General features: G+C 38.7%; 1 protein-coding gene across 1 annotated transcript; it reads left to right on the top strand.

Annotated features, from left to right (window-relative positions):
- The first annotated feature begins 128 nt into the window (after positions 1–128).
- Positions 129–10,697, top strand: LOC144630694 (N-acetylglutamate synthase, mitochondrial-like). The gene is made up of 14 exons (XM_078489070.1): positions 129–648; positions 2,058–2,180; positions 4,047–4,282; positions 5,095–5,154; positions 5,432–5,594; positions 6,137–6,217; positions 6,665–6,764; positions 7,355–7,448; positions 7,811–7,888; positions 8,812–8,899; positions 9,248–9,342; positions 9,736–9,789; positions 9,947–10,032; positions 10,550–10,697. Exons 1-14 carry the CDS (start codon positions 451–453, stop codon positions 10,606–10,608), a joined length of 1,515 nt encoding a protein of 504 aa, XP_078345196.1. The 5' UTR covers positions 129–450; the 3' UTR covers positions 10,609–10,697.
- Positions 10,698–11,518: the final 821 nt, after the last annotated feature.

Below are 11,518 nucleotides of genomic sequence, written 5' to 3'. Positions count from 1 at the left end.
GAAGTCCTTCCATTCAAAGTCTACATTTTCGTGGCGCGAAAATTCAATGTCGATGTGAACAGCACGTGCAACCAGCAGGAGAACCAATCAGAATCAAGGAAATAGATAAGCTGCGGGAATTTGGGAACGACGGCGGCCATAACATAAACAAGTCGTAAAATTTTGGCCGGTTGATCTTGTTCTATCTCAAATTTAAATCATAATGGATGGAGGGATTTACATCTTCAATTAACAGTTATATTATTGGTAATTGTCTTCGTGGTTTTCTAAAGATCCCGAAAACAGCACGGATGATGCAATCAAACGTTTGAATTGTGGTTCAACGTGCCGCGGGTTCAAAAGTTGGAAGTGATAAAGAACACATTTGTAAAAGAGATCTGTACTTTATTTGCGATGGTGTTTGAACCTTCTAAAGACGACATCTTTTATCATGAATGCCAGTAAAACAACATGAGGCGAACACACGTTTTGGGACGGCCTTTTGGACGACTCGTTCATGGCCGTGCGTCAAAAACAGTCAAAGATTGCGAGCTGAAATATGGAGGTCATTTGGGTAGAAAAGTTCCTGAAAGATGTATGTTTACCTCAAGTCAAAAGCTGTTTCATGATTCAAGCAAGCAACAGGATTTAAGACGGTTTCTAGAGGAGGTAAGTTGTGTAAACAAATCACCCGAGAGTTGTAAAAAACAATTATTATATTCAAAACTTTAAAGATGCTTCTTTATTTAAGCTTAAAGCTTTTAAGCTTAAGGGCCTGATTACATGAGCCGGGCTGGCCCGGTTAGCCGGGCTGGCTCGGTTTGCCGAGATGACTTTCAGCGCGGTATTACATGAGCCCGGTTAGCCAGGCTGGCCCGGTTTGCCGAGACGACTTTCAGCCCGGTTTCAGCACGAATGATCAGAGCACGAATGATCTTGATCACCTTTTTCCGGCAATTTGGTGGTTAAATGTTTTGCACTTATGCAGCTGGATGGGTTACTTTACCTCTACATCCTATTTCGAAGGAGTAGCATTGATTTTTTCGTCGGATATTGTGCTCAGAAGAGAAATTTAATGCTGGCCCGCTTAGCCGGGCTGGCCCGGTGAACACGATTACATGGAAAATTTTCAGCCCGGCTAGCCGAGATCCCGGCATCGCGATACTGGGATCTCGGCTAACCGGGCTGGCCCGGTTGTCATGTAATCGTGAAGTTGATTTTTGTTGTGTTTAACAGACGTGCCGAGATCTCGGCAAACCGAGCCAGCCAGGGCTCGAGACTAACGGTAGCCAACTAGCCAAAGGCTAGTAAAAATGCAGTTTTGGCTAGTAGGTTTTGGCCTTTCACTAGCCAAAATGGCTAGTGATTAAAACAGGCATTAGTGGCAAGAAACCGCATTTATTACAATCGTCTCTCAGAGAATATAACTAACAAGTAAACTGTTGACATTATAGAATGTGAAGCTTTACACAATCTAGTTGACAAAAACGCATGTAGATGTACAATTTTTATAGTGAAGAACATAAGCCCAATTTTGTAAGAAAAAAAACATGAAGATTTAAGGAACATTATTTTTACGGCTCAAGGTTTAAACATTATCGCACATTGTTTTCACTCTCTCCCCCTCCCCTTAAGAAGAACTATGCTTAAAAATTGTGGCTAGTAGAAAATAACTTTTGGCTAGTGAAATCAAAGCTGTCACTAGCCACTTGGCTAGTTAGCAAAAAAGTTAGTCTCGAGCCCTGCCAGCCCGGCTAACCGGGCCAGCCCGGCTCATGTAATCAGGCCCTAAGTGTTATGCTCGATCTTAAACGTTCATTTTGTTTGTGTAAACTTTTTCATCACTTAGTCTCTTATTGCAATACGAAAAATTATTAAAAGCAAAAGAAAAAGAAGAATGACAGATATTTAATATTGGACTTGAAAGTTGAGCTTTTGCCAGGTTTATACCAGCAAACTCACCCCCTTCATGGTTTACTTTCAAGACACACTTCTAACATTGAGCTAATTTTTGGATTTGATTCAGGAAAATTTTTCAACTAACGTAATTGAGGTGTTTTCATTGCTGTTTTCACCAGATTGGTACTGATCCAAAGGAAGCCCGTTATTGGCTGCGTCAGTTCCAGCAGCAGGAATCTGCCCCTGATCAGCCTTTTGCTGTGGTACAAGTGGACTCAAGAATATTGGAGGACAAACTTATGGTCAGTTGTATCAACAAATTGGTATTCAACTTATAAGTTAGAGAGATAAACAAGCTGTTTAAAAATTAACATATTAATTTTTTCTTTATGCTGCAAGGGACGTGGTTATTGGTTTTGTATTGATTTAGTCTTAGGGGGTGTTTAGGAATAAAATTCTTACTAGTGCAAGTTCCATACCAGATTGACAATGATTTCATACCCCCATAAAGGGACACTTAAAATGCCTTTTTCTTAATCCCATGGCCAACATGGCTCACACCACACCATCTTGGATTGGATGAAAAACTTTACAAATGTGGGACCCTTTATCGTTAACATAATACTGATACAAGTTTTTGTATGGGAACTAAAAACTTAATCCAGAACAGCGACTGGGGTGAATAGCGAAGCGCACTATTACTAAAAATAGATTTCGCCGCATGAGACCCCCCGCATGAGTCGGACAACAATTTGAGTTTGGCCAAAGGCTTTGTATGGAAAGGACGTATTCTTGACAAGAAAAAAAGGCGATAAAGGCTCAATTTGAGGCCGATACTTTCGAAAGGCCCGAAAAATGGTAGATTTTAATCACTCTTGCTTTAGTTAGTGAAAAACAGATTCAAGGTATCCAAAACATGGCCCGAAATTGAATTTATTAGTCGAAGATCGGGCAATGACACCCCGAAATGACACCTTGATTCCCACTGCAAAATTATTCAGGATGCCGTGAAATTTAAGCGGCAGATAGCGAATTACTGTACTATCATTGATAAGATTATAGAATTTGCGACGAAATACGAAGAATACTTCTTGTATGTTTGCTTCATTTAGGCCCTAGAAAAGAAAGGCAATTGCAAGAAATTCTCGAATTTGACGGCACTGATATCCGGGCCGGCCGTCTGTTGCGAAAGATAGAGGAAGAAAATATTATGCTATTCATACGACTTTCTCATGGTATAATCAGATATATCGTTGCAGTTTGAAGGGCTTTCCTTTTAATAAAGCTGCTATTTATCCCCATTGCTTTGAAAGTCTGCAGCTAGTCGGGCTCGTCAGTCTAAATTGTATTTTGCTGCGACAACTCGGCAGGCAAGGAGACCGATCGGACAAGCGTTTCTTTGTGTAATTTTGTCGTGGCATACATCGGAGGTTGGCTCTGTTTTGTTGCACAATGAGCCACTTAGAACAGTGTGAACATTCTGCATTTCGCGTGAAAATAAAAGTTTTCTTTCACCAAATAGAGCCTTCATAATCCATTCAATAGCTGAGGGGAAACATTACATTTCTTGAATAATCGCTTTTTTGACAAACCTTTTGTCTCAAACCAAGTTTTTAGCTTTCTACGTTGCATAGCTAAGGTTTTCTCTCGAATTCTGAGCCCACCTGGCAATAGTATTGTAAAACAATCGCTACGTATGCCTAAGTGCCCGCCAACTCCATTTTGCCATACATCGCTCTTACGGAGAGCGGTTTGTTTGTCTGACTTTTGTCCGAGTCACAACGGGGGTTAAAATTCTGTGACGTCATAAGTGCGCTTCGCTATTTGCACTGGTGTGATTCTTTCTGGTATCATGTCAACAAATAAAGAGCTGCAAGAAGGAACTGGAATGGATTCACACCAGTATGACTCATTCTCACAGATATGACATTTTGTGCTGGTGTCATGTATAAATTTATAAATACAGATCTGGGAGAAAGAGCTGGGAAGAACTCATACCAGTATCATGAAAGTCATCCCGGTATCATGTTAACTCCCCTTAACACCCTTAAAATGGTTGTAGATTTTTACTTTTTAATCCAGGAGTAGGCTATCAATGTTGTCTGAACCAGGATTGGATTTTCAAAGCAGTGTGGCACTGCCTTAATTCAATAAAACTTCTCTTGCAGTTAGAAAAGCTCGCCTCCTGTTTGGCATTCCTTCATCGTAATGGTATGCCTGTAATCATAGTACATGGCTTGGACAGCAATTGTGATCTTAAAAACAGGGATACCAGGCAGAGAAAGGCAAAACTTATTGAAGACAACATAGAACTTGTTGATCTGTTGGAGGAGCATGGCAGCAAGGCAAGACCTTTCATGAGTTCTGGTCATGTTTTGTCAGCCCTGGAACAGGAAAACCCTGGGTAGGTATAAGAAATCACTGGATGATCCTGGGGCCATGTTTACTTAGGCCAAGTAAAAAAAACAAATGTTTTTCGTCTGGATTTCTATAAAAAAGAGAGCAGGCGGGCGCTTTTTTTGTTATTCAATTATTTTCTCCATCGTCAAATTCTCCAGAAATGAACTTGAAAAATAAATCCTGACCTCTCCAGTACCAACCTACATGTAGTGTGCTGAGGTTTTGAAATTTTGGCTTAAGTTCGTATTAAAACGCAGACAAAAGCCACATGTGTCTCACAGTATATTCTTTGTACTTAATTGAGGAGTAACGCCTGTTGGTTTTTGTTCTTTCCAACTTTCCCAACAACAAATATTAAAAAAAGAGAAGTGGCCCCCAAAAATGAAGTGGGCAAGGACGAGAAACATTTGCTTGTTGTTGTTTTTTTACTTGGCCTTAAACAGCTTTATCAAATACCTCCTGTTGTTTTTTCATTGCCTTTTGAGAAGGGAGAAGGACTAACTCAGTTGGTAATCAATTGATTGGCTTCCTCATTCTTCCATTAGCTTGTGTAGCACTGCAGACATATTCGTCCCTTAACTCAGTCTCTCCCACTTTTCATCCTATTTCCCACTATCCCCCAAACCCCCACCCACCCCTCCCAATGGAATACAATCTTCCCAAAGTTCACTGGCTTCACTAGCTAGGCATGCTGCACTGCACCCTTTCCCATCTTACACAAGAATCTCATGGACTAAAAAAACTAGTGTTATAGTCTACTTTCTTCCTTGAGATAACTTACTGTGATAATTCATAACTGAAGTTTTTTCCTTTCAGCAATGCTTTTCTTGGAAGAATAGACAAAGTGGATGTAAAACCTTTGCAGTGGTGTCTTAGGTAAAACACAGCTTGGTTAGAGTGATCTAATTTATAACCCATGAAACAACACCCCTCAAAATTAAATGAAAGAGAACAATGGAAATAGTTTCTAATAGTCTTGTTCTTGTACAAAGTAAAAAAAGTTCTCAGTTCAAAGTTCCATACGTTTCGGGCTCAGCCCTTCATCAGTGGAAAGTCAATATTTTAGTTAAAAACCCTGTAATTATATCTTATTGGACCTATAACAGTGTCAGCATGTTAACTATAAATTCATTCACTCACTTACTGACCCCAGATCCGGCCACATCCCTGTTTTGACAGCAGTCGGGGAATCTCCATCAGGACAAGTGCTTTGTGTAGACTCTAATCATGCTGCCATCAGGATAGCACAAGTCCTTCAACCCAGGAAAGTCATGTTTCTCAATACGAATGGTGGACTGGTTGATAGGCATGGAAATGTGAGTGTTTGTTTTCTAGTTTAAAAGCTCCTAATTTTACAAGGTTCTTTTATACCATATTTGTGTCAGCTGTCCGTCAGATACAGTAAAAACCCGCGAGTAAGAACCTTATTTTTTCCAGGTTACCCTAAACAGGTTCTTATATAAATGGTAGTTAACACAAATTTAGGCTATTCAAGGTATTATTTTCTGAAGAAAATTTACATTGACGTTAATAGAACTTTTAGTGGTATTCGGCCTATTCGTTGTATAAAATTTGCATATCACATAGAAGCACTAATAATTTAGAATATGGCATTATATACATGCACAGTAATGCTTTGTCCAAACTCATTACCCAAACATTTTTAATCAATTTTAGAAAATAAGAACCTGTTTCCAAATTTAAGGCTAAATAGGTTTTATAAAAATGCAGACTAATTTGCAAATTTTAGCCTAACAGGTTCTAAAATCTTTGGTTCTTACTCGCGGGCTTTTACTGTAATCCATTTTTGTACATCTGTTAGCGCGACTCTCCTGATGTGGTAATCTTGTCCCACTAGGTAATAGGCAATGTTAATGTTGCTGATGATCTGGATTGTCTGCTGCAACAGCCATGGCACAATGGGACAACAAGGGAACAGGTATTTTGAGATTTGAATGATGCTGTACTAGTTAATGTTATTGTGAAGAACTCCTTTTTTGTACTTGGAAAATCAGGCATCTCTTGTTGTACTCATTATGGTATAATTTAGACCATAAGTACAACCCCATCAGAGAGACATCGGTTATTTCAAGGCAAAAACATTTTATACTGATTATATTGCACAACAGAGCTCTATGTAATGTCATCTAATTGGCTGAGTTGTATTTACTACTAATAAGACTCAAAGTCTTTTTTAAAGTTTGCATTCTTATTTTTCGTATCATCATTGTTCCTTAGCGCACACGGTTCTTTACTAATATATGCTTTGGCTCTTTCCCAGGAGTGGCCTACTATTTCCAACTCCTGCAGCATGGATCGCTTCCAATTATTTTTCATATAACTGAGTTATAAATGTTCTGTTTCTTTGTCCATGTAATTTTTCTAGGTGATTTCAATTGCAAAGTTGTTGAATACTTTACCTGAGTACTCTTCTGCTGTTATCACGAGTGCAGACTCCTTAATACCTGAATTGTTTACTCATAATGGTAAGTCCAGCAAGTTGACTGCAGTTAATGCTGTCATTTTAGTTGGGTTCAAACCACAGACCTAGCATTAATTTTAACTTTAAACATATCCAAGTCGAGTTTGTAACTGTTACAGGGGCTGTAGGCAGGATCTTGCATGGACGGGTGCGAGCACCAGAGGTGTGAACATCTTGGGGAGTCAGGGGGTATTCTCCCCCGGGAAACTTTGAAAAATCAAATTGTTTTAGTCCACATTTACTGCATTCTGAGAGTCATTTTAACCCTTACTTTCTAAATAGGCAAACCTTTGTGGCCTGTGGGTGCGTGCAGACGCAACCATCACACTCCCTGCCCTGTGTTAGGTTATCTGTTGTGTTTTCTTCCTCATAAACCAAATTTACAAGTTCCAGTTGTGACCTGGAATAATTTTAGCATCATTATCGTTGATATTGTCATCATCATCATCATCATCATCATCATCAGCAGCAGCAGCAGCAGCAGCAGCAGCAGCAGCAGCAGCAGCAGCAGCAGCAGCAGCACTATTTTCGTTATGCTCATTGTTCTGGAAAAAATGCTCAAACACCTTTCTATGCTCTGCTTTTTTTTATTAGGTTCTGGAACAATGTTTCTCAGACCAGAAGTAATTCATAAACACCATTCACTGGATACTGTTGATATCGACAGACTGCAAGACCTTTTAATTAAGTAAGTCAACCATCAACACTGTACATTGGATTTGCACAAAAAATCCCACAAAATTAATGACATGCACTCTTCTTTACTAAACAACTTAAATAACAGTTTTCTCTGCCCTTTTCCATACTCAACTTGTGAAATCCTTACCCTTTTATGTACCTCCAACCTGGAAAAGGTTAGCCTTTAAGGTGGAGCCTCCTTGTAAAGTCCACTATAAGGAGAACCCCCCCCCCCCCCCCACCACCACCAACACATTAATTGTAAAGAGAAAAGCCAAAAAATTATAGTGCTTAAAATATAATTATTGGAGGTTTTTTGTAGGTTTGGCATACAACTGTGAAAAAAAAAATGATTGTTGTCTTAATTTCCAGGTCATTTGATAAACCTCTAAATGCTGAATATTTTTCAACATTGGAAAATCGTCTTCACACTTTGTATGTGACTGAAAGGTTAGTTGGTGCTGAGCTTTTTTAAACTCAGATGTCAGAACAAATTCTCCTAAGTACTGTCTCTATGCATAACAACAAAAAGTTTGCTTGTAAAGACAACAACCTGTTAGGTTGTACTATCCCAAACCCCATATGGACCTTCCATTTTTTATCTGCACCCCCCCCCCCCTGTGAAAGGCATATTTCAAAACACGTCTTGTCCCTTTTATTTTACTTTAACTTACTTCGTACTTCCCCAGTAGTGAATGTAGGAGGCAGGGTGCAGTGGTCTGGGTTCAAGTGCGGGGTCATTATGTTGTGTTCTTGGCCAAGACTCTTTACTCTTGCAGTACCTCACTCTACTCCAGGTGTATAAAATGGGAACTAGCAAACCAAATACAGGGGGAAACATTGTAATGGACTAGCATCCCATCTGGAAGGGGGGGGTTAGAAATACATGTTTGTACTCAGGGCTCGACAAAAACTTGAATTCCAGCTTGCCCATGGGGCAAGTTACTCTCAAATTTTGCTTGCCCGGACACTTTTTCCCCTTGCCCGGGTTCTTATTAATAATTCATGAACCCCCAGCCCCGCCAAAAAGCTTTCCTTAGTTTTTGTAAAAGTTCATTTACAGCCTTTGATTACACATGACAAAATAATTAATAGGCCAAAAATGTACTGCTTTATTTCAAAATCGTTGTTTTAGAAATTAAGTTAATTGATGGTTTGCCTGGGCCCTTGCCTGTCGGGCAAGTGAGCATGAAAAGTCACTTGCCCGACAGGAAAATCTACTTGTCCCGGACGACCGGACGGGGGTTTTGGTGAGCCCTGGTACTCCTAGTCACTTTGACTTACCTTACCAATGGGAAACAGGGTATGAAACAAGTAATTGAATTTGTATCTTTGCACTGATTTTTGCCAACCAGTAGCCTTTTATCTCTTAGTTACAGTGCAGCAGCTGTGATTACGAATGAAGATGGTGTGGACGGTATACCATATCTGGATAAATTTACAGTTGGAAGAAACAGCCAGGTATTTAAATAGAGGGGTGTAACAGAACCCCTTTTTATGAGAGAATTTCCATACAATGATATCTGAGGTTCCCAAATAACAGGAAATGCATGTATAAAAATAACTCATTTCCCAAACAAAAGAAATGTTTGAAATAATCGATAAATGTGGCTGCCATGACACTTAAAAAATGCTTTTAGATAAGAAAATAATTGTTGAATGAACTTTTTGAGATTCAAAGGCTGTATTTTTTTCAAATTCTGTACATGTATGTGCCAAAAAATAAGAAAAAACGTCTCCATAGATTTTACTCTATTAATCTTCCAATAAGCACAGTTCTTAATTATTTTAATTGTTTGTTACTGACAGGGTGTTGGGACCAGTGATAACTTGTGGAAGAAAATAAAACAAGATTTTAGCAGTTTATTCTGGAGGTCCAGAGGAACAAATCGTATTAATCCTTGGTAAGCTGTCAAGCTTCTCATTTTGTAGTAAAATCCAGCTATCTTGAATGCTGATGGAAAAAAAAAAATCGAGAAAGCAGAAGAGGAAGTCCTCAGCAAATCACTGTATAACTAAACAGTATCTGAGGTCACTGGTGAACTTTGAGATACTCGGATATAAGAGACAGATGTTAATTCAGGTATTATAAGCATCCTTGATGGCATTTGAACTTATGCATTTCTGGACACTGATCAGATGTTCTAACCAGTGAGCTACAGGGTGGCTTTTGGCAAGCCAGGCCATTTACTACATTCATGTATATGACACACATCATAAATGAAGTGGGATACATGTAGTTGTTTCTGTGGGGTGTCATATTGCACATGAGTTAAAATTTATTCTTTGCCCCTCAGGTATTTCATCAGATGTGACGGTAGCTGCACAAATGGCAACTGGACTGTATTTTGGTAAGTTACTTTTAAATTTGGAAAATGGCCATTGTAATTTGGCAGGACTAAGTACAAATAGTTTTATGTGAATTGACTGACTTTTCCAAACCCATTAACCCTATATAAATATATTGGTGACTGAGGGCAAACAATGATTGTTTCTTGTTCATTTCAGGTATGGAGTAAGTGATCATGTATTGACGCACAAACTTGTTCAACATGCCACTCAGTTGCCACCTTCGTTTGATCCTATTGCTCCTCGTAAGTGTGACAGCTTCTTTGATACATCTGAAACCTGATCTGCGAGATGCTACATTAAAAACTAACACAAATGCTTTAAACACTTAGGACAAGCTCCCTTTACATTAAGTTGCCTGTAGAGGTAAACCAGTGTGGAATAATAAGCAATGCTGAAACTGTGCTAATCGCTAGAGATAAAAGTTTGCCAGCTTTTCATGGAATGTTTTTTTAATTTTAATGTGTACATGAGGAACTTAACTCAGTGCAGTGATGTTATATGTCTGTGCTATTCCTTGTGCTACACATCATGAAAAGATCCTCAAAAATATTGGGAGAAAATTGGGCACTTTGAGAAACGTTTTTCACAACTCAAAAAATCCGTCTGAAAAGAGCCCAATAAAGATTTTGTGCTTGAGCAGTTTTTGGGGCCTTTGAGACTCACACCTGACCTTGAAAAGAGAAAACGTGCCACTTTTTTCTGACCTGTGGCAATACTGACTGTAAAGAAATTTTTTGAAATTCTTTTTTCTTGTTTCAGATGACGAGGCCAAGAGCAAGCGAGTTCTTTCTTCTAATGGATATCACAAGTTCTTGTGATGCAAGTCAGAAATTGCAGGATTAATAACAATTTATTATTATTATTAGTTAACTAGTGATAAAATAATAAATAAATACAGTGCAATCGTGGTTTTACAAATTTGACATATTTAAAATTAGCTTTAACTGCAATTATTGTAGTGTTGGCTATTTCTAAAGATATTGACCAAACTCTCTCATGTAAATAACAAACTAGAATATAACGAATTCCTGTAAATAACAAACATGTTTTCCAGTCTTTAGTTAGCTCTTTGCAGGACCATCTGGGTTGTATCATAATAACAAGTATTTATTACTTATATGTACAAACCTATACAATTTTTGTACGGGAAGGGTCTACATTTTTGTCACTAATGTTTTGAACAAGTTGACAGTATACTGTTATTTAAGCAAATACACTAATGTTTTGATATGCGGAGGTTACAAAAAAACTTATATTCAGTTGCAAAATTTATGTCAGGAAAGATTTTATTCCCCAGTCACCAAGACTGTTATTTTTTAGATAGCAAATGTCACAACTTTGAATTTTCCAGAGCTACCCTGAGTCTCAATTTATGGAAAGTGGTAAATTTTCGTTAAATTTTTAAGTCCAGCACAAATTTTTATGGTGTGGCGAGCTTAAATGGCACTTTAAATTAGTTTTCAATGTCATCATGTTCACCTGCAAATGTGCAGTCACGGATTGAAAATAAATGCTTAGTATGAAAAAAGTTGTCCAAACTTTGTACTGGAGTCAGATGGCTCATCAGGGTGGCACTAAGCTGGTTTCAGTCGAATAAAGCAAGGCAAGACCATTGCTTTTCCACCCTGGATGGGATGATAGCCCACTGTACATTACCCCTCAACCTTAGGCAGATTGTCTTAACAATACCAGATCCCCATTTTTACTCGCCTCCCCCCCTCCTTTCCC

Source organism: Oculina patagonica, chromosome 11, assembly GCF_052425735.1.
Source record: "Oculina patagonica isolate OP01 chromosome 11, crgOcupat, whole genome shotgun sequence".
Lineage (NCBI taxonomy): Eukaryota > Metazoa > Cnidaria > Anthozoa > Scleractinia > Oculinidae > Oculina > Oculina patagonica.
Note: the sequence above shows the minus strand (reverse complement) of the source record. Positions and strands in the feature narration are given on the sequence as shown.

What these genes read in the sequence shown, in the direction of transcription:
- LOC144630694 (XM_078489070.1), top strand. Translation starts at nt 451, where the DNA reads ATGAGGCGAACACACGTTTTGGGACGGCCTTTTGGACGACTCGTTCAT. An exon ending in CTGGAACAGGAAAACCCTGG is followed by an intron (nt 4,283 to 5,094) that starts GTAGGTATAAGA and finishes TTTTCCTTTCAG; the next exon opens with CAATGCTTTTCTTGGAAGAA. An exon ending in TGAATTGTTTACTCATAATG is followed by an intron (nt 6,765 to 7,354) that starts GTAAGTCCAGCA and finishes TTTTTTTATTAG; the next exon opens with GTTCTGGAACAATGTTTCTC.